The following is a 23,773-nucleotide window of genomic DNA, read 5'->3' on the forward strand; positions in this document are numbered from 1 at the left end:
TTTTTAACTGAAAGTAAGAAGCGACATTAAAACTTAAAACGAACAGAAATTATTCCGTATATGAAAGGGGCTGTCCCCTCCTCAACGTCTTGCTCTTTAAAAAAATATAGAGTTGTGAGAAAGTCAAACTTTAGTGTAAAGAGTCTTTACGCTAAAGTTTGACTTTCTCACAACTCTATTTTTTTAAACAATAAAAAACTTTAGCGTAAAGAGCAGGACGTTGAGGAGGGGACAGCCCCTTTCATATACGGAATAATTTCTGTTCGTTTTAAGTTTTAATGTCGCTCCTTACTTTCAGTAAAAAAAAAACTTGTTTTTTTTTATTTAATTGTGATCATAGATCCAGTTTTTATATAAATATTTTCCCGCACCTTTAGTATCCGCAGTGTCTTCTGAGTATTTTTGTCCTTCTAAAATAAAATAAAAAAAAACGTCCTTATTAATACTTAAATACTATGCTAGATTATTTGGTAGAAAAATTGTGATTGTATAAATATAAATTGTGTAGTTCCAAAGTGGGCGAAATACATTCTGCAATGTCTATGAAAAAATAAAAGTATTTCAGAGGTATTTATTTTCTCTGTTTTCAGCATGCGATATGAACGTTCATAAGAGATGTGTGGAGAGTGTCCCAAATCTTTGTGGCTGTGATCACACCGAACGACGCGGCAGAATGCAACTGAAAATTAGCTGTACACGGGACAAACTTACTCTAGAAGGTAATCTAAGATCGTTCAACTTATGAGTTATGACCCTTGATCTGACAGCATTGCCTATTGTATTACGCAAGCAACGACAAAAGGTTGAACAGAGTTTCTGTGATCTCGTGTTGCGTCTTATCTTATAAGTAGATGTTGTTGTGTTATATTCTTCGCCAGGTTTCTAGGAAGAATATAGCATTATAGGTCCAGTTTTTGTTCATCATATCACTAAAGCCTCACCTTTATGTTAAGAAGCCTTACTTCTCTTTATTACTCTTTTTACTCTTGGGCCTTTTAAAAAGAAGAAAAAAATCAGCTTTGAAGCTCATCAATCGCATTCAAAAGATAATAATTTAGTATATCATTTCACCAATAGGAGAGAAACTTGATGAGACTTCCATTGGTTCTTTTAAGTTCCATGCAGGAAGGAGTTTAATGATAAAAAAAAAAAAAAAAAAAAAAAAATTACAAAAAAAAAAAAAAAAAAAAAAAAAAAAAACGGAGAACTATGTTGTTGCTTCTCTGACGACCCTCTAACCCCCATCTGATTATCAAAAAGGCCCAATGTATTGGCTTAACGACGTTCCTTGTGCACTCAGATCCTTGCGTCGGTCCTGCAATGTGGTGCTACAGCTGAGTTTGAATTCTGGGTTCCGTGCTTCTAAGCTGAGATCCAACCCACTGCACCCCCACAATACTTGGGCCCAATATTTAAAGAATCAGTCATCAAGGCTTACCTCGTGAGGTGTCTTATATAGGCCTATCTCATCCGTAGTGGTCATTTCTGATGCACCTTTTTTTAATATCTCACTTCTTCCAAAATATTCTTTTGGATTTATTTACAATAATAATAATAGGAGTCAAATCATTCATCGTAATGAATAATAAAAAAAAGAGGAATTGTCGTGATGAGTAATTGAACATCTTAAACAGGAATTTTAATGACTAATCGGTATTTGTAAAATACATGAATTTTAAAATTGTCGATCAAAACAATTCCCACAAGAAAATTTGCTTAACTTTATAAAGAATGTGGACCCCTCCCCCCCAAAAAAAATAAAATATGTGATGCTGACAAAGGATAGATCAACAAAAATTTAACTAATCTGATACCCCATCAGTGGAAATTTCAAGCTCCTATTAACAAAAATACGAAATCTCATATTTTCCCCGAGGAGGAAGGTCACAGGTGTGTGTTGCTGTTTTAGCAGGCAATCGTAACGGTCGTAATAAGTCGTCTGAGAAATTTGGGAGAGGACTTGTAAAGGTCAAGTTGCAAAAAGGATCGCTCCCCAGCAAGCAGATCTATTACCAAATTATCTATTACCTATCTATTACCGATCTATTGCCAAATCAATCTATTACCAAAAATATCAGTCATAATCACGACCAAGGTCAGGCTAACTGGCATTGTGTTTTGCTAACTGGCATTGTGTTTTGCTAAATGGCATTGTGTTTTGCTAACTGGCATTGTGTTTCGCTAACTGGCATTGTGTTTTGCTAACTGGCATTGTGTTTTGCAAAAAAAAATAAGGAACGCATTTATCAGTACTGTTTTTCCTGCATTTGGGAGGCAATAAGGATTTTTATGATGGGTTTTGGCACTGACTGATGCAGGTAGAGGGACAAGTGAACGATATCTTTCGGAGGAAATGATGGACTCTGTGAAGTTAGGCATTACTTGGAAAGGCCTATAATGTAGAATTGGGACTTTTAGGGTAGTAAGAGCATTTTCTTGGATGATATTCTTATGGCTCAGTATAATCTTGATCGCCCGTATTGTCTCCGGTTCTTCATTCAGATTGTCCGTATTATGTACTTGTGGGACCCACAAAGAGTATGTGTACTCAAGAATAAGGTGCATATACGTGATGTACAGAGTTTTCAACTAAGATTGGGAGAAACCCATCCGTCACAAACTAGTAAGGAAGTAAACTGTACAATCGTCCTTTTTTAGACCTGTAACATGAGCGTCAAACCGGCAATCATCAAACAGTTCAGGGCAACGAACTGTAACTAAGTAGCGACGCGGATCAATAGTAACAGAAAATCTAAGAAATGGAACTTTGATACTAATAAATATATCAAAAGAATTGGCTTATTATGCTGAATTCAAATATACAAGATTCATTAAGTTCAGTGTTACCCATCAAAGGCTACGAGTCTGAGAAAATTTGCCTGATTCTCAAAAAATGGAGGAAACACTCCCTAAAGCTCAAAGAATCTTAATGACAATCCCACCATCAGATTCAGCGTATCAGAGAATCCTACCGTAGAAGATTCAAGATCCTATTTGCAAAAATATGGAATTTTGCATATTTTTTTGCCAGAAGAAAAATCACGGATGTGTGATTTTTTTTTTTTTTTTTTTTATTTTGTTTTTCTCAGGGTGATTGTATCGACCCAATAGTCCTATAATATCGGGAGAGGGTTCATTTGAACGGAAATTAAAAGTCCTTATGCTTTTTTAACCCCCAAAATTGTCCGATCAAAATTGTGATATAGCCATTTTGTTCAGCATAGCTGAAAGCCCCAATAACTATGCCTTTGGAGATAACTTGACTCCTCACACCCCCCTGGGGAAAGCTTTAAGCTATAAAGTTTGTCCATTGTTTACGTATGGTATTTAATACTGGGAACTATGCATACATTTTTCGGGGGGAGGGGGGGGGTGAATTTACTGCTTGGGGGGTATTTTACGTGGAGCATCTTCCATGGATAGGGAAGTTTTCGGAGGGGTGGGTGATCTTTCCAAGGGAAATTTTACACTGGGAGAATTTGCCAGAATTCCTTAACGAAATTCTGTTTATTTGTCTTACTTTCTCTTTGGCGACGTTTTTTTACACGTGGAGATGTTAAGGGTTTTTGCCCGAATTGTCTAGAGGATCTCCGTGGGGAATGTGATTTTCCGAGTAGGTGGAGCTGGATTTTCTGGCATTATTTAAAAAAAAAAACGATCTGAAACTAAATAAAAAACAAGGTTTTTTAACTGAAAGTAAAAAGTAACATTAAAACTTAAGACGAACAGAAATTATTACGCATATGAGGAGGGCTGTTCCCTCCTCAACACCTCGCTCTTTACTCTAAAGTTTGAATTTTGTCCCAATTCTTTGAGAACGACTCCCGAAACACAAGGTTCGTTTAATTAGAACAATAAGGAGCTTTTTTAAAGTTCTAAAAAGCTTTAGCGTGAGGTGTTGAAGAGGGGCAACCCCCTCATATGCGTAATAATTTCTGTTCATTTCAAGTTTTAATGTTGCTCCTTACTTTCAGTTGAAGAAACTTGTTTGTTTTTTTATTTAACCCCTATAAGTGACGCCCAGTGTAGTAGAAACAAAAGAAGTTGGGGGCAATCATTCAGGCCACAAGAAGTCCCGTTTCAGCAGATTGAAACTGATTACCTTGGTTTTCTTTTCGTTAAGTTGAAGACAATTGCTGAAACATTGTTGAAGAAAAGTATGCCTGGTTTTATTACAGAATAGGAGATGTAGATACAAGGCAGCGCAATAGCGCTGCCGAAGTAAAGAATAATGTTGGCACAATGATGCCTTTCCAAAAAACGAACAAACAAGTATGTGTCCAATAAGAGAGTCATATTTACTCCCGCCATTTACCCGTGCCACAGCCATTTAAACATTTGCCTCTCAATTACTTGGACTATCTGTCTTGGCTTTTCTCTTTCTACAATTAGCCATTTCTTGATGCAACCTACTGCAAAATACTTGATAACTTCAATTCTTTTTTTTTTTTTTTCTTTCTTTTTTTTAGACCAGGGCACTTGTCGAAGGAGTTGCCGTAGAGACTTTGAAAAGGACTCTTTCAATTGGAAATTGAAAGGGCTACTGCCCTTTTTAATAGTCGAAAGGGATTGGAGGGCAAATAACCCCCCTCTTACGCCCACCATTTCCCCAAATACATTCAATCAAAATTTTAAGATAGCAATTTTGTTCAGCGTAGTTGAAAGATGGAAAACTTGTCTTTGAGGATGACAACCCCCCACAGCCCTCAGGGCAAGGGTTGTTAGTTATGTCCTGGGGGCATTTGAGGTTCTTATAGAAAACGTTGTCGTAGAAGCTTCAAAAAGGGCTCATTCGATTGGAAATTCAGAGGGCTAGTGCCCTTTTTAATAGTCGAAAGTGATCGGAGGGCAAATGCCCCACCCCACAGCCATCATTTCTACAAACACTTCCGATCAAAATTTTGATATAGCCATTCTGTTCAACGTAGTTGAGAGTTCCGGAAATTATGTCTTCGAGGATGACAACCCCCCTCCCGCACAGCCCTCAGGGCAAGGGCTGTAGGTTATGCCCTTGGGGCATATAAGGATTTTTATTGAGTGTTGTCGTAGAAACTTCAAAAGGGGCTCATTCGATTGGAAATGGAAAGGACTAGGGTCCTTTTTATTAGTCGAAAGTGATCGGAGGGCAAATGTCCCCCCCCCCACGCCCATCATTTCCCCAAACACTTCCAATCAAAATTTTGTGATAGCCCTTTTTGTTCAACGTAGTTGAAAGGTGACAAACCCACCTCCCAGCCCTCAGGGCAAGCGTTGTAAGTTACGCCGTGGGGACATATAAGGTTTCTATAGTAAGCATGGTCCTATAAACTTCGGAGGGGGCTCTTTGGATTTGTAATCAGAAGTTCTAGTGCTCCTTTTAAGAGTCAAAGTGATTGGAGGACAGCTCCCCCCCCCCCCTTCCCATACACACGTCGTATTGTCCCGAAATGCTTCTAATAGAAATTTTGAGATAGCCATTTTATTCAAAATAGTCCAAATATCATATACCAAGACTTTTGGGGTTGAAACAAGCCCCTAGAGCCTGGGGGCAAGGATTGTAAATTATGCCCCAGGAACATTTAAGGTTTTTATGAAAGGGATGTTTGTATAAACTTTAGAGGGGGCTCATTTGGTCTAAAATGGGATTTTCTAATTCCCTTTTAAGAGTCAAAAGTTATGGAGGGCAGCTAGCTCCCCCCCCCGTCTTGTCTTAAGATTAAATCAAAAAGCACTGTGTGTATGCTGATTGCCAATAAGACATCTCTTCCACAAAATAAGTTTTTCAAAGAGAAGGAAAGAACTCCTTTAAACCAAAAATGAGCAAAAATAAAATAATCTACCAAGCGTAAAACTATCACAAATCAGCATCGATAAAAAAAAATAAAACCCAAAACGAAGAGAAATTACAATAATTAACCGAGTCAAACTCAAAACGAGCAGAAATTAACCTAAGTAGGGCTCAAAACCCCTATGTCTTCCCAAGATCAGAACATAATTTGCGCTTTACTGAAAAATTCTTTTTAAATATTTTCACTTTTATACCTTTAATAAATCAAATATAATTAACATTTTAAGGAATAAATATCAACATATGTGTATTAAACTGACAATGCATATTCATTTGTATTTTTTCAGTAAAGTGCAAATTTTGCACTTTATATAAAATAATAGTTACCATTCCTGATACAGCTTTAAATGTTGATTCTCTCTCGCTTGACGGCTTTTTTTCCAAAATGGGTTTTTAGATATATGGTTACTATGGGCTAGAGTTTGTTCTTTACTAGATTGTAGTAAATGCTGGAACCCTGATCGACCAATTCGTGAATCAAAACTTAGCTCAGGCATGGACTGCCAACTGATGAGCTTAATATGTGTTGGAATTATCTTTAATTCAAATTGTTAAAAAATATAACTTGTCTCCTTTAATACTTAATTCTCCATTCATCATTCTATTCAGCTTTTTCATATTAAAATGGTTGTGTCGTTAAGTCCGGAAAGGAAAACATATGCCATGGCGATGTATCTAATTAGTATTTTAAAGTCGTCTAGTAAACGAAAGTATGTATGTTTGTTTTGTAGATTTTTACTTTCGTGGCCATTAAGTTCATGAAGTAATTATTTTAAAAAATTTCACTCCAGTCTGGCCTTTCGAAAGGCATTTATTTTACTCAGTGGCAACCCTGGTTTACTTCTGGTTGCGATTTCGTTGGGAATTCCACAGTACTGTTTCCATGAGATCGAATTCAAATCCCTATTGATCTATAAGCTTCCATGTAAAAACTTGTAAAGCAAGTCTTAAAGTGCATCCACGAAATTTCCCCTAAGTACGAAACCTATCGAAATTAAATATGTAGTTTTTGTATCAGATGCAAAAGGCAGTTTAAAGGACCTTTTTCCTAATTAGTGACCCCGGCAAAACCAGATTCTAGTCCTGAGCACTTTAACTTTTTAGCAGGGGCGTCGTTTGGTGGTGTTGGGGGGGGGGGTCAATAATGTGAAGATAATAAAGTGAATTATTGAAGACAATAATGGGAAGATAAAAATTATTATACACCCATGCCCCTTGTCTATCAGGATATGGACCCCTCTTGTCCCCCCCCCCCCCCCAATAAAAATGCTGGTGATTCGCCCCTGCTTTTTAGTTTGCTTTGAAATGTACAAACACACTTTAGGTCCATTAATTTTGCCTATAACTATCTCATGTAGGTATGTTTCAATCCTATTCTTTTGGATTTAGAAGTATGTCTTTGTTTACGTACTTTATTCTTCCATTTAAATTGTTGCTTCATTCCAAATTTTAAAAGCAGTGTCTTTAATGCAGCAATTTAAAAGCCGGGATTGAAGGGAAATTATTATTTTAACAATGAGTTTATGGAAGACGCATATGGGCTAATGCTGTTCTACGAAATTTATATGAACTCTTCTCCCTTTCAGGAGAACTTTGCGTCTGGATGTGCAGCATATCTGAAAATAAAGGGAAGGTTCTGAGCTGTTATTAGTCCCACAAAATGCTAGAAAAACAATGGTTTTTTTTTCTTGACAGATTTTATGTGATAACCATTTATATTTAATAATATTGAAATTTGTTATTTTTTAGTGAATCCTAGGCTAACTGCTACTTTCTTTTACTATTGTGCTATTGTATCTTTGTCGTCGTGTTTATCTTTGTACTGTAGTGTTATTTGTTATTTTATCTTTGTCTAGGCCTAGTTTTTCGAGCTTGTCTCACTATGGGCCTATGTCAAACATGTATATGTATATGTGAATAATCAAATGATTGAACTATAACCAGGGCTAGTCAGGGAGTTTAATCTCAACTCCAAACCAGGTATCCTGGACTTGATGTAAATATATAACTTTGTTACACGATTTTTCTTTATATTTTCGTCTTTTGCGCATATTGTTGAAGCCATATTCTTTGGAATTAATGAGCCTGTTTTTTTTTGCACCTATGTTTTTTTTGTCAATTTTCATAGTGATTCGGTAGCCCTATTATGAAATTCCCAAATCATCCTTGTATTAAGATTTCTTCTATAAATGGTCTTAGATATCCTGTTTTTCTAGTGATCGAAGGGAAAAACTTAATTCCGATGGATCCAAATGGCCTCTCTGATCCCTATGTTAAAGCAAGACTTATCCCTGACACGGATGGAATAAAAAAGAAGACGAAAACTATCAAATCATCTCTGAATCCAGAATGGAAAGAGACGCTTCTTTTGTAAGTACCTTCTAGTTTTAAGGGCAAGACTGAAACTTTGCAGCCCATCATGAGCCCCCTAAGGCAGTTATATTTGGTCCACAATATGACCTACTAAAACTTGAGTTTATAATTATCCATGTAAATTATTTGGACCTTAAAAATATTCTCATCATGAATAAGCATTAATTTATTTCAGAGGGTGGAGTATTTCTGGGGACGGGGACTGAGGGATATTACACGGAGCATATAACAACCTGCAGGAATAATCTTATATGTGTAACATATATTAAACTATAGAAACAACCTTGAGTTGTTTTTTGGTGGGGGGGAGGGAGTAGGTGTTGCCAAAAGTCCTTCCTTTTGAGCGAGTGCCTGTCTGATAACTTGTACTTTCTTTCACAATTGTTGAAAAAAAAAAAAATCAAAGTTAGCAAATATAAGAGGTTCGTAATATAATCTTGGCTCAGGTGAAACTTCTTTGATCCTTAACGTCTATGAATAATCGAACTGAATTGCTGTGACCTTAAATTGAAAAGAAGTAAATTAGTTGGTTAATTGTTCTAGCAACCTTTGGTTGGCATTGCCGACAAAAATGCTGTAGGAGCAACAGTTTGCTTTTGTTTCCTTACCGTCGATTGAGTGTATGAGCCCCCCAACCCATCGAAGCTTTAAAAACATTGGGGTTAAAGAAGATTTCTTATACAAACCACTCCCCCTCCCAAAACAACCAAACAATGACACGTTCCTTAAAGACGGGCTCAAATGTGATTAACTCTGAAAACCAGATTTATTCTCTGTTTTGTTTTTTTCGTTATTTTTTCGTTTTTTACCAATCCATGTTACTATTTAAAAAAATGCAGTATGTATAAAAGCTAAGGCTTTATTATTTTGCCCCAAATTACAAAACCCAAGGCAATCTTTTCTGCCATTTCTGATTTTGTAGCATGTAGCCTACAATCTAAGGGTGTGCTACTTTGCTTCAGAATACACCTATTATCTGTTTCATATCTTCTACCCTCCTCTATCAATTCAAAAAGAACATTTTCCAAAAAAGTGAAGCTTTTTAAGGAAAAGTGAGGAGCCATATTAAAACCGAACACAAACATTAAATAGTTCGTGGCAACGAATTGAAAGTAAGGAGCGACTAGGCCCAATTGTAACCGAAATTCTAAAAAAGAAGAATTTTGATAACAATTATTATACGAAAAGAATTGGCTTTTTATACATATCCTAAATATATAACTTTTGGTGGGTGACATTAAAATTAATACATTAGGTTTAATGTTACCCATCAAAAGCAACGAACCTCAAACAGATTTACCTAATATTTTAAAAAAGGGCGAACATCCCCAAAAAGTTTAGTAACCTTAATGAAAATCATACCAGTCGATTCATGGTATCAGGGAACCTTAATGTATTTTTTTTTTCTAGGGATGATTGTATCGAACCAATGTTTCTAGAAGATTGGGAAAGGGCTCATTCGAACGGAGCTTAGAAGTTCCAGGCCCCTTTTAAATGACAGAAAAATTAGAGGGCTACAAACCCCCCTCCCACGCCCTTTTTTATCCCAAAGACGTTCCACAGCCCCTGCGGGAAAAAAACTTGAAGATTTGCAATTTTCCCATTTCACAGACAGTGTTTGTTATTGAGAAATACACGGAAATTTTTCAGGGGTTATTTTCTGTGGGGGAGGGGATTTTTCGGGGGATGTTCCACTGAGAGAGATTTCTTGGTATGATTTGAAAAACGATTAGTAATCAAAAAAAAAAGAAAAAAAAAGTTTTTTTTTTACCGAAAGTAAGGAGCAACATTAAGACTTAAAATGAACAGAAATCATTCTGTATATGAGGGGGCTGTCTCATCTCTTGCTCATTACGCTAAAGCTTAACTTTTTGTTAACCAATTCATTAAGAATGACCACTGAAACACAAGGGCCATTTAATTAGAATAAGAAGCTTTTTAAAACCACTAAAATTTTTTAGTGCAACAGCAAGGGGCTGAGGAGGGGCAGCCCCCTCATGCTCGGAATAATTTCTGTTCGTCTTAAATTTTAGTATTGCTCCTTTCTTTCAGTTGAAAAAAAAGTGTTTGCATTTGATCAAGTCATATAATAAGTAAACCTTGGAACAAACGGAAATTACTAAGAACGAACTGATGAGACCCAAAACAGACAGGAGTTAAACGAAAAATTATATAATATATATAAATAGCAAACACTGCTAAATATGAATAAATAAGTCCTAAAATAAACAAATTAAATTGAATAATCGAGTCAAACCTAAAAACGAACTAAAATTACTACAAACAGGAGCCGGGCTACCGCCCCTTAATCCTGCTAAATTTGAATGAAGGAACTCTCAAACGAAAGGAAATTAAAATGAATAATTAAGTCAAACCTAAAAACGGATAGAAATCACCACAAACAGAAGCCGAAATACCGCCCCCTAATTGTACTAAAGCCGTTTTAGAATGTCTTGCCCTATTGCGAATATTATATATATATATATATATATATATATATATATATATATATATATTATATATATATATATATATATATATATATATATATATATATATATATATATATATATATATATATATATATATATATATATATATATATATATATTATTGGATGTTTATTGAGCGGGGTCACCACTTTTAAAGGCAAAAATGGCGCAAAGAGTTGCTATGCCACTTACTGAAGGGGGACGATTCCTCTTTGGCCCCAAATTAGTGGGATTTCCGCGGTTGCTCCAACGGTTCCTTTATACTAACGTGATCGGGTGGCCAAAGTTTATGCCAAAGTTTACCTGCGCACTTTTTCCCTCGTGGTCAATTAAACACGTACGCAGTTAAGAGGCCAAAGTTTAAAGCCAAAGTTTATCGATAAGATTTTCTAATTAACCCTTTAATCTCGGCCTAAGCTGAAAAGTAAAATAGGTACATAGAAAAATTCTTACTGTATTAACACTCACGCTTTATAAAAATGAACTGAACTCAAAAAGGACAAATTCTCCCAGCCGGGAATCCGCAGCACGTGGTGGGGTTTATCAGGGATAGTAAATGAATCTTTCCAGCCGATTTCAGGGCTCCTAATATACTGGCTAATCTCCCTTACTCTGGAAGGTTTTCCTAGTGGTCTATTAAACACGAACTAAGATAAGAAGACCCAAAATAATGTCAAAAAATGAAAGGAACCTTAATATTTATTGCTTAAGAAAGGACAATAATTAAAGGGACCAAGGAAATGAAACTGGGAGGGACATTTTTCTGAAAAACTGGGACCAAGGGTTCCAACATCTCCCTCCTAGGATAAATTGCCCAAATCCCCGTTGGATTGGGTGGAAATTCAAACACGATATCAAATTAAAATAAACACTAAATTTACTTTTTACCTTCTCTTCTACCAATGCCTGTGCTTCCTCTGCTTGGCTCTGGATCGGTCGTCCTCGACACGTCTCTACTGTAGGACCACCATGGTCTAGATCGTCTAACATGCCCATTTGGTTTTTGAAAATCCAAGTCCCCAAGATTCGTAGGAATTCCTTGTGCATAGAACAAATCAAAAACAACAAATTTTGCTCGCTCTCACGAATTTATATTTCACAGGAGTAGTGAATCAATTTCTTGCACATGTGATCATGCCAGCCATCGTGAAAAATTGGCTGCACTAGCCTCTTAATTTCCATCGGTGGAAACAACCTCAACTCTCGATAAAAAAGTAAATTTTCCCTTGGCATAATTTCAAATTGTCTAAGGCCGAAAATACACAGGCCTGTCAAAACGATAAGGGTTCAGGAAAATGAAGTAAAAATCTGAGCGAACAATGAATCGCTTTTTTTCTGGTTCCCTTCCCCTGGGATATTTAACTGAAGAATATACGTTGATGCTAATTGAAAATGAAATTTGGATACATCTCCCACTGAATACAATTTGCCGAAAATAATTGTTGGTTCCCATGAAGAATAACAGCTCTGAATAGGGTTGCTGGACAACAGTTTGGGTGAAGTATGAAGTGACTGGGAGAGAGTATCCCCCATGGACTTCAGATCAGAAAGGCAAAATCTCGATAAAGGGATCACAAATTGTCCGCCAGTTATGCATTGAGGAAAACGGCTATCTTTTGTAACTTCCCAAAGAGTATCTTCCCCAAGGGATTCGTCCCCCTCATAAAGCATTGATATATCTTTTGAATTGATAATACTAATCTCAGGTTTATTCCCAAATTTTTCCAGTCCAACACGACATTCAATTTCTCCCAACTTTCCCCCAACCCGTTGTAGGTCATTCATCTCTCTTTTGTAACCATCTTCTTTTATTCCCCATGGGTCTTTGACCTCTTTTTCCCCCTTATTGTCTATGTTTTCAAGGCACAGCCCATCCGACATTTTATTTTTCCCCCTTTTGTTTATATATCTCTTTATTCCAATCTGTACTGGCCATTAGCGGTCCCATTATCGACCTATGGTCTTGACTTTATTTTGAAATAATACTATAGTAAGTGCATGGTCTACCGTGCTAATTTTGGGCTATCTGGGTGTATTATATTCATCTACTTCAAGGCATTGTTATCTGTCATTATTGTAAATTTTCGTCCACATTAATAATAGTCCAGTTTTTTGACCGCATAAATTATCGCGAGGCATTCTTTTTCAATTGGGCTATAATTTAATCCTGCTTTTGATAATTTTCTGGATATAAATGTGATGGATTTTCCCCATCTTCAAAATTTTGGGATAAAACTGCCCCTAATCCGTAATCTGAATTGTCAGTTTGTAGCACAAATGGAAGGAAAAATCTGGATTTCTCAGTATCCTTTCGCTACAAAGAGCATCCTTCAGTATATCAAATGCATTTTGTTCAATTTGTGATCATTTAATGGGGTCTACGGCCCCCTTTTATGTTAATTCCGTCAAAGGTGTAGCAATCGTTGTAAAATTTGGTATGAATTTTCGGTAATATCGTGGAAATCCCAAAAGCGACCAAACTTATTTCTTTGAAGTCGGAACTGCCGCATTTCTAATTTCTTCTGTTTTGTCCCTGATTGATTCTATTATACCGTGCCCTATCTTGTGTCATAGTTCTTCTTTCTGTTTTGGCACTATTTTACATTTTTCTAAATTCAAAGTTAGTCTTTCTCTCTTCAGTTTAGCTAATACTTGTTCCATATGGATTTGATGTTCCTTGAACGAGTTTAAAAATACTATAATATCATACAAGTAGGCTCTTATATAGGGTAAGGAGTCTAAAATATAATCTAATAGCCTTTAGAATTTTGCTGGTGCCCATTTTTAGTCCGAATCGCATGTTACTGAATTGGTAAAACCCAAAAGTGGTAATAAAGGCAGTTTTGTCTGAATCTTCTGGGTCCATCTTTATTAGTCAATATCCCTTTCCCAGGTCTAAAATTGATATAAAGTTTGCGGAGCCAACTGATTCTAGAATTTCATCCATTCTTGGTATTGGGTACGCTTTTGATTCGAAAACATTATTCAGTTTTCTGTAGTCTATGCAAAATCTAATGGAGCCATCTTTCTTTGGGACTAATACGACTGGTGCTACAAATTCTGAATTTGATGGTTCTATCACCCCTAAATCGAGCCTTCAGTCAAATTCTTTTTGCATTTATTTTCTCTTCGCTTCTGGCATTCGGTATGGGTATGATTTTATTGGTTTCTTGTTCTTTAATAGGATTTTATTTTCTATATTTTCTGTTTTTTCAGATTTTGTCTGTTAATAAATCTGAAAATTTAGTGAATAACTTATTTAATTGGGATTTCTGAGCCTGGCTCAGATATGTCTCTGCCGAAACCCTTTCAATGGCGTTTATATGTGTTTCTGCCGGGTCTATTGTACCTAAAGGGGCACTTTTCTCGTCATGTTCTGAGGTCGAAATCATGAGACAGCGCTTTTGCGGATCCTTGAGGTTTTCTTTTTCATTTTCTTTGTTAAAGTTCCTCAGTAAATGCACATGGTAAACTTCTTCCTTTTTTCTCGCTCCATCTAATTCTATCATATAATTTACATCAATCATTTTCTTTTTTACCTTAAACGGTCCCTTCCATCTCACATCCAATTTATTATTTCCGTCTGGCAATAAAATTAGGACTTCCTCCCCGTCCTTGAATTCGTAAATTTGGACGGATTTGTCGTACAAAGGTTTCATTATGTGTGCATATTTCCCCTGTGCTTGCTTTGGAATTTCATGGTATTTATGCAGTATTTCTTGTAGTGATAGGACGTTGATTATCACTGTTTCCTCATTTTTCTCTTCATTCTCCCCTGATTCCTTTAAATTGTCTAACACCCCCCTTGGGTTTGTTCCATATAGTAATTAAAATGCCGAGAACCCTGTAGCTTGGTGTGGAGTTTCTTTGTATACAAAAAGGACATAAGGAAGCATTTTGTACCATAGGTTTACATTGTCTCTTACAAAACGTCTCAACATGCTGAATAGGGTTCCGTTAAGTATTTCTGTCACTCCATGAGTCTGAGAATAGAATGGAGAATTTAATACTTCCTTAATACTGATAATTTCTTTTATTTTTAGGATGTTCGTCAATATAAAATTGGTTCACTATCTGCTAAATTTTCCTTCAGGATTCCTTGACGCGAGACATTTTTTGCTAATTCCTCTGCGATTTTCGGTGATTTTGCTGTTCGTATCGGGATAGCTTCTGGGTACCTCGTAACCAGATCATTAATAACTAAAATGAATCTGTTTCCCGCGCTAGATTTTGGAAGTGGACCTAAGATATCCTATAATATTCTCTCAAACGGCTTGCTAAAAATAGGCATTTTTTTCTTTGGAACCGTTTCATTTGGTTTTTTGCGTACGACTAATGGACAATCTTTGCATCTTTTACAGAATTTGAAAATATGTTTTTTTAAACATTTAAACAAAAAACGCTGCAAGACTATCTCTTGTTCTTTGGGATCCCATGTGTCCCCCCGTTGGGCTTGAATGAACAAATTTTATGACCGCTTTCCTTAATTCATGTGGTACCAAAAGCTGTAGTTTTTTAACATTTTCCACGGTCTCTAATATTTTGTAAAGTAGATTTTCATTATTGGAAAAATTTTTAGATTGCAGATTTTTTTTATTCTTTAGTGCTTATTCCATTTTTCTGAATCGTTCTTTATCGTTTGTTTTTAGTTCTGCAAAACTTTCGGAATTCATTCAAAGTGTTTCTGTTAGTTCCTCTTCGGTCTTTTCTGGTTCTTTTTCTGCGGTTGATACATTATATTTTTTACTGTTATATTACATTTTATACGCCCTTCTTTTGTTTTTAGGTTTTCTCGGTTTTGTATTTTTTATTAATATCTCGTCGTTAAACTGAAATGGGTTTTGTATATTCTGATCATTTTCATTAGTGGGGGGCACAGCCTCCCTTTTATTTTTTTCTTGACTCCGTGTCACCGCATTTACTCTTTTTATCATGGAGGTTGCATATAGTGCAAGGAAGTTTTCGACATTTCCGAAGTCTCCCCCTAATAAAACGTCAACTGGAAAAGTAGTTACAACCCTTACTGTTAATTCTTTTCTAACCGTATTTCCCTTTTTATTGGCTAATTCTATTATGACCTTAGCTGTCGGACATTTATGTTCTGCTCCATAGTAGCATAGCGATGCCACTTTATTTTTGTAATTTATGTCGGTTTTCTTTATCAAGTCTTCCCGTACATAGGAGTAGTAACCAAGGTACTATTTTGCGTGCGCCCCTGTACCAAACAGGTTTCTGGTAGGTATAATCTGGTTTGGTGGGTATAGTCTGGTTTGATGGGTATAGTCTGGTTTGATGGGTATAGTCTGTTATGGTTTTTAAAAGAGAATGACCATCCCTATGAAAATTGTTAAAAATGTCTGTGGGACATTAAACCATTTCAAAGAAAGTGACTATAAATTGATTGATGATGGGGATTTGAGTAAAAGGACTAGTTTTCTTTACAATTCATATTAGTAAGATAATTGAATTCAAAGAGAATAGTTTATTTGCGAGGACATTACTAGAGAAAAATCAGTGGTGCATTTACATTATTGAAGATTAATGATGGAACCGACAATAACAGTAATGATTTACGAATACCTACTGTGTCTGTGGGAAGAACCATTGGTTGTAGAATTTGTCTTAAATTGAACACTATGTATGCCAGATATGTTGTATCATTAAGCAAATTTAAGCAGGGGGAGCAGCTATGTTTTGCTGGAAAAGTGAATGTGCCCCAAATAAACAAACTTTGGTTTGTAGTCAGTGTCCAAAAGAGAAATATTGATGAGAACAAAACGTATCCGTGAATATTGTTATTGTAATTATGCTCAATAGAATTTTTTCTAAATCAATTGTATTTTTTTCTTTATATAGTAGACTAGAGTATATTTTTTAGAGTAGAAAAAAATTCTGGTTAGTCTGAAGTTGGTTGTGAGAGAGTTAGGACTCTAAAAAATGGATAGATTCGAGAAAGATCGAATCATGAGGAATCTAGTTCTTATGGAAAAACGTTTGATTCTAGATGACAATTTTCTAGAGCTATCTATTCAAAGGAATATATTTTCTCGGGGAATGTTTGTCGATATAATGGAAACTGATTCTCTATCATTAGACTACTGTATGAAACCTCTACGTCGCGGTCCAAATGAATTTACACAATTTATTGATATATTGATAGCGACAAGGAAAAATGATATTGTGGATATGCTTTTAAACATTAGTTTAGAAATTTAGGACTTTTATTTTTCATGAGAAAGATGGTGCTCAAGGATAATTTACTCCTCTCTCTCTGTCTATCTCAGGCAATTTTTGTTGTTGCTATCTTAGATTCTTCGTGGTAGTTAGATTTTCAAAACACGACGAAATGTTCCATACATGTCCACTATGTATATATACACTGGATAGTTGATCATCATGTGAGAATTGCATAATAATTTATGTGTATGATGGACAGTGTAGGTCATACAACCCAAGTAAGTTACTTAGAAGATATGCTGCACTAATTCTAGGATGTAATTCCTGTCGTAAAGAGGTGTGTGACTCTCATTTTAGAGGTCACCTATGCTCAAATTGTCATTATGATAAATGTAAGCAGTAGGAAAATACATATTCCGGTATGATTTGAACGAATCGTAACCGCGCATTTAGTCTACTGCAAAAAGATTTGTATCGTCGTTGTTTTAGATTATTCTGGGAGGAGGAACCAGGTCAGCGATTCAACTGTAGGAACAACAAAATAATATGGTTTCTACGTCATTCTTGTGAAGACAATGGGTGTAATGATTATAAGCCCACTAATTTTTGTTTGACTGTGACGGAATGTGATTCGACACTTGAGGAAACTGTTTATGAAATTGCTTCAAATACGAAAATTGAAACATGTGAATTCTATAGAATGAATGAAAATAGTGTCATTGACTATACAAAGAGATATGACAAGAGTGAAGTCACGCTCTACTGTAGAAAATATGACCCTAGCATTGCAGTAAATCAGGATTAGTACACTGTGAATTCAGTTAATCTACCTGCACTACTTGTTGTCGACAATTACCTAGTAGTGGATGAAATCTAAAGAGTAGAAAAGTCATTTTATCATGTATATAGATTTTTACATACATCTTTAGAACATTTTATTCTTAGGGCACTAAAATCAATATTAAATACACTTGTAAGTATATTCTCCACTAGAAAGTCGTTCAATCGAGGTACGTCAACTTAGTTATTGAAAAAATTCTTGTATGTATTGCCACGATATCTGAACATGAAAATGAGTCGCACATGACACCCGCGTGTCTTGGTCGTTAAATAAATTATTCCTCGTTGATTTTGAATAATGGTTTTCCTATTGCTTTCAATAAATTTACTAATGTATGGCGTGTAGAATTTGTATAATAACCTAAGAGGATCAAAAAATTACATATTCTTCGCTGTTTGAAAGATGCATAACCCATGACGGTCGACAAAGTAGATGGACTGCTATTAACAATGCTTAGGATATTGTTAACACTTGGAATTTTTTCAATGAAGTCCGAAGGTATGCAATAGGAATTTCACTGGGACATGTACGTATCCATACTAAATACACCCATTACTTGATTGGTGTTCAAGGTGCTAGGTCTATTTAAACACTGGTGTCATGTTTGATTTCCAAAAATTTTTCAAATTGACTAAGTGACATGAGTTTGATACCTTCAGCCAGATCAAATATAAACGTAGAATCTAAAAGGGCTGCCCTAGTTCCTACTATGGTCTTATCCTGTTTGCCCGGGAAGTCCAAAACCGGAACCCCAATGTTTTTTTAAAAAATAGACTTGGTGCGTCCATTTTCAAATATTTGGGAGTCAGAATCTAGGTATTGCATGGTCAACTCGTACAGAGTTCTATAGGATTTTTTTTGTTAAATGATAGTGTATACAGTAGAGTATGATTTAATGTGCACACAAGGAATGATAAATCTAAAAAATTAAAATAATGGGGTGATTCAGTCAAGAATCCAACGTCACTCCCATTCCTTAAAAAGGCCAAATCCAATTTTGATTGGATTTCTCCATTGATAAATGATTAGTCAGTATAGCTACGAGAACCGGCGGCAATGTGACGTTGATTGGTGATTGTATGGGGAACAAGAAGTTTAATGGTGTTGCCATTGGCTCTTAGCTTTTCCACTGCCAATGCAACAGAACTCATAACCTGTTGTTTTCGAACGTGGAGAATTGTCGATGTGGTAATGAAATTTGCATCATATTTTGTTGGAAGTGTTTTTCTCAAAATGAAATTCGATGGTGCCATCTGTAACTTTATGTCAATCTTGACATTGGGGGGTAACTAGAGTGGGGGATAGAAGAACGCATTCAATAAATGCAAAACCAGCTAAGGTCCCTGGGTCACTGCAGTAGTCAACTCACCGTCAGTATCAACCCCGGTATTTTCTTCAAGGCCCGATTTGAGCCATCTCATCTCTGAGCACACTTTCGTTGACACTATACTCCATATTACTCATCCTGCATAGTTGGATAAATTATTGATAGTGCTCACCAAAGTACCATTAATAAATACATTAATTTGTTTGAATAGGTTGTGTAGAATACAGTTTTCGTAAGAGAGACCATTGCCAGCATGTGGAGTCGTATTTTCTGGCTTTTTCTTCCCAGAAATAGTTAAATAAATAAATGTTGGCGACAAATAAATAGAATAGTCTTTATTGGAAAAAATTTGAAAGTGACTATTCTCCGAGAGGGGTTGGTGGGGATAAGGTTATTCATAGTAAACATGTTTTACACTGACATAAACAGTTTCAGCATTGCACAGATTGAATGAAGAGCCGATTGATAGATATGATTCGTTGTGGTGGAGACATGTCATCTTAAGAGAAGAAATCCTTCTTCAACTTAAGAATCTTTTTCTTTTTCTTCGTTTTGCCCTTTGTTATTTTATTCCTCTAAGTCCTTGTTGATGTCCTTCGCTTCCCTTCTGGGAAGAGACTGATGAGTGAATGAAATGAGCTCATCGTTTTCAACCCCTCCCCATTTTTTCGAGATTTTAATTGGTCACCAACGCCTCTGGCTGAAGATCTAATATTTTTCTTAAAACTCTCATTGAAATTCCATCCAGACTACGAGTCCTGTAGTGTTAACTCACAAAAATTCAATGCATAAAGTCAAATATTTTTTCTGGCAAGGTTTAGTGTTGAACCAAATATAATATCAAACTGGAAACCATAAAAAGAGACAGATATTTTAACAAGCCCCTGGTAGTAGTCAAATCCATTGTGCTTTTAAAGTGGACTCAAAGAATCAGCAGAAAAATTAATATAGGGACAGACGAAGTCACCTCTCCTTTTGTTTTTTTTAGATTATAGTGCTGTCGCTAAGAGTGAATCAGAAACGACGAGTAATCGGTGCTAAGCCTGTTGCTATTGCTATAGTATCCCCCAATTCACTTCTTAGAGCTAATTGACAGAATTCCAAATATGAAATACTTACAAGAATATACTGAAGATTCTTTATATTATAGCGATGAACAAGTTCGTGAGTTGTTTTTTATTCAAGAACACGTACGAGGGGGACATTTGAATTACCAACTCTCGACGTTTCCACAAAGGATTCATAGAAAAATATGCAAAAGTCTGAGACAAAACCAGGTGGATAATCAGCAAAAATAACTTGCTACGTATCTTAAACAATGTCAACATTTTTCCCATTCATCATTTTCTGTTTAAAGCCAAAAAAATCTCTCCGATTATCATTGAGAATAATTGTTTCAGTGTCAACAGGTGAGCTAATGTAAATCCTATCATGTTCCAATGAATAATTAAAATGGAATTTTCCATTCTTACAACATGAGATTTTTCTATCGATTTTGCGACACCAATCCCTTATGTTATCATATCCAATATATTTCAGTCCGACATGTGGATAGTCACTAGCTGGAAGTGCTTCAACCTTGTCACAGTTGATATAGGCCAGTATATTTGTAGTCCAATCGAATGGTATAATTTTTAGTTCATACACACGATCCTTTCTCAGGACGTCATAGGTATTTTTGAGAATACAGTCGACAAGACTTCATATGCACCGTCAAATCCGATGGCAGGGGAGTTTTGTCCCAAAATCACTTGTCGTATTCAAGTCATTGTAGAGAGGATCGGAAACGCTTGACATAAAATTTATAAAGAAATCATGGGGTATTGTCAGTATCTTCAACACCGATCTAGGAATCAAAATCAGAATTGTCCCCTTGCCACCAAACAAGTAACTGTTTCTTACCCTTACGAGTACGTGTCTTCAATATCTTTTCAATTTGGTAGATTTCACTAGCATTTTTGACATTTTGCAATTCATAGTCATAAAAGCCGCCGAGAATCTCTTCATCTTTGGTATCACTTAGGCGATAAGTTATGGGTTTAGTGTCTAGGATTTTTGCCACTTTAAAAAGTTCTATGGACCACAAGTACTTGGCCTTTTCAAAAAAATTGGTTGTTCTGTTAATTCCACTCGTAACACCAACATTTAATTTATTTTTCTCATTGAGATTTAATTTATTGGAATATTCTTTAAGAAACATGTCAATTTTATTATGATCAGAATGATGAACTTCCATTGGCGTAGAGTTGGACATTGATCGATGAGGTCGTTGATTATAAATCAACATGATTTTATGTAGATAATGAATAAAAGCCGGTGTATATTTCAGTGTACAATATCTTTAAATTAAAATACGAATATTTCTTATAAATCGTTCGTCCAATTAAGCCTTAATATTAATGGTACAATGATGGAAAATTGTACCATATTTCTATAGTACTTTTTCAACTGGGAGTTAAAAAAATTCGCTACCACAATCCGTTTGAATTTTTTTTATATGAATACTGTTGGGGGATACATTCAATGACCTGAGTAACTTTAACGCCTCTCTTTGGTCAAAATAAAATTGTATATGCATAATAACTAAAAACACTGATTGCAAGTAGATTGTACTTGTACGGTGTATTGGTACGTCTTTGAATCTCGTCTAGTGTCAGGAGATCTGCTTGCATTATATGCACCGGGTAAAAGGTCTTAGTTTTTTGATATTGATTGGCACGATGTCTATGATTTTTATGCAGAGTGTAGCTTGATTCATTTTGTAGATAGTCTTGTACACTTTTAGTGCGAACACCAATTTTAGGACAATATTTTTTATATGAATCAGTGACTTTTGAAAGAGGGGTTGGGGAACTTAAAATCCCCGACTCGTCTATATTTTCAAAAACACCTTTCTGAACTTCAACCATTTTGAATGTAAACACGTTGTGTAACGTCCGCTACCATTTTTTATACTACTTGCTGGTGGTGGTGACGTTGACTTAATACGTCTTCACTTTGGTCTAGCTATCAGCGGTGTGCTAGTATTCTATTAAATTAATTCAAAATCTTCTTCTTCAAGTCCATATTTTAATGGTGTCAATGTTGTTGATGATGCATGTTCATTTAATTTTTTTGAATTTGTCTATTGTCAATAAGACTTTTGGGGAATTTTAACGTATTTAAAAAGTTGTATAGATGAGTTTCAAATGATAAAAATCATTTACGGTTTTTAACAATTTGATACATAAAATCAAGTAGATTATAGATCTTGTCCTAAGTTATAATTCCGTTCCAATTGCTCTCAACTTAAATATGGTCCTTTCCGAAGAGTTAAGTTAGGAATAGTGTTATTTTTTCAACATATTATATGGGCCATATATTTAAAATTTAAAGAAAAGATTAATAGAAATACACCGTCTTTAATTTTGTTACATCATCAGCAGACAGTAAAGGAGATGATTCTTTTTTGGGATCAGCCGTGGGTTTCGATCGATAGGACTTGTGTTTGTCCACTCGGCGAAGTGCATCTTGAAGTAAAAGCAGTTTTTTATCATTCTCAATACTTATCTCCTCAAGGAATTTACTCAGATTGTCCTCAAAGTGTACGACGGACGAGAGAATAAGTTCTGTTGGAGTCAGTTAAAAGGGTTTTGCTATTCTCACTTCAAAAAACTGTTTACAAGTCCCGCAGTAATATGCATTCATAGTGTGAAAAAGCTACCACTGGCATGAAAAATTCATTGCCTTTTAAAATTATTTCCATTAGTTTCATTAGCCCCTTTACGTACGAAGGAATGATATTGTTTTTCCATCTACTTAGCTACTTCTGGAAGTTGAATATTACCCTCTGTTAAATGTAAACAAAGTTCATATATTAGATTGATGAAATCGTTGTCGATACAATGTTTGAGCATTGCTTTTCTACGCTGAATTTCTGTAGTGCTTAGGAATGACGACAAATGTCTATTTTCATGTAGATTTCTGAGCGTCGTGATGGAAACTAATCGATTTTTTTAGCGTTCTCAGGTAGACATACTGTAATTTCATCGTCGAAACTATCTGTGATTACACGCAGTCCTTTGGATGTATTTTGATTAAGATCCAATAAGATATACTCTTTGGGTTTATTAGTTGCCTGATTCTATGCTGAGAGCAGAAATTTATGGACAGCTAGAGGTATTTGCTTATTGAGCGTTATTATCGAGCTAGAATCATGAACAACTCTGTAGATGATATAGTAGGTGTAGTTCAAAGCAAGTGTTCGCATACATTTGCTCTGATGAAAGAGATCGTGTAGAACCAGAGTAACGGAAATCTGTTCATGATGAGAGCGAACAGTGAACAATTGCAGCATTTGCTGGGACCATTGTTCAATAGATTCAGCCAGATCGTCAATGATCAGCCAAGAGTTTGGTTCAATAATGCTGAAAATATCAAATCCCTGTATGAACTGTATCTGCACCGATCCCGTGGCAGCAATTGCTTTTATTATATCGTTTAACTCCTGCCAAATAGTGTAGCAATAGTATATTTTTTTTGGCTTTTACAGAAATATTTTATCGCAATTTTCTATTATTTTAGATAAGAGTGTTGTTTTGCCCGACATTGAGGGCCCACACAGAAACGATCTGAACAGTGTTTTAAATTGATACATGTTCCCTTCAACAAATCACCTGTCCAACTAACCGTAGACCCTAATTGTCTAATGACTAAATAATTTTCCTACTACTACTACTCTGTTCTTCGAGAATATG

The 23,773-nt window shown here is 35.6% G+C and overlaps 1 protein-coding gene across 4 annotated transcripts in view; it reads left to right on the top strand.

Annotated features, from left to right (window-relative positions):
- Positions 1 to 592: 592 nt before the first annotated feature.
- The window catches only part of Pkc53E (Protein C kinase 53E), a 150,421-nt gene continuing 127,240 nt past the window's right edge, over positions 593 to 23,773 (top strand). For 3 of the 4 annotated variants that reach the window (XM_089103125.1, XM_089103126.1, XM_089103124.1), the window contains exons 1-2: positions 593 to 719; positions 8,044 to 8,197. In XM_089103125.1, the coding sequence (XP_088959251.1) occupies positions 599 to 719; positions 8,044 to 8,197 (275 nt within the window). In that variant the 5' untranslated portion in view covers positions 593 to 598. The remainder of the gene's footprint in view (positions 720 to 8,043; positions 8,198 to 23,773) is intronic. The other variant, XM_089103123.1, reaches the window with a different exon arrangement.

The sequence above is a fragment of the Artemia sp. Qi Xiang Cuo genome, chromosome 17 (genome assembly GCF_049724085.1).
Source record: "Artemia sp. Qi Xiang Cuo chromosome 17, ASM4972408v1, whole genome shotgun sequence".
Classification (NCBI taxonomy): domain Eukaryota; kingdom Metazoa; phylum Arthropoda; class Branchiopoda; order Anostraca; family Artemiidae; genus Artemia; species Artemia sp. Qi Xiang Cuo.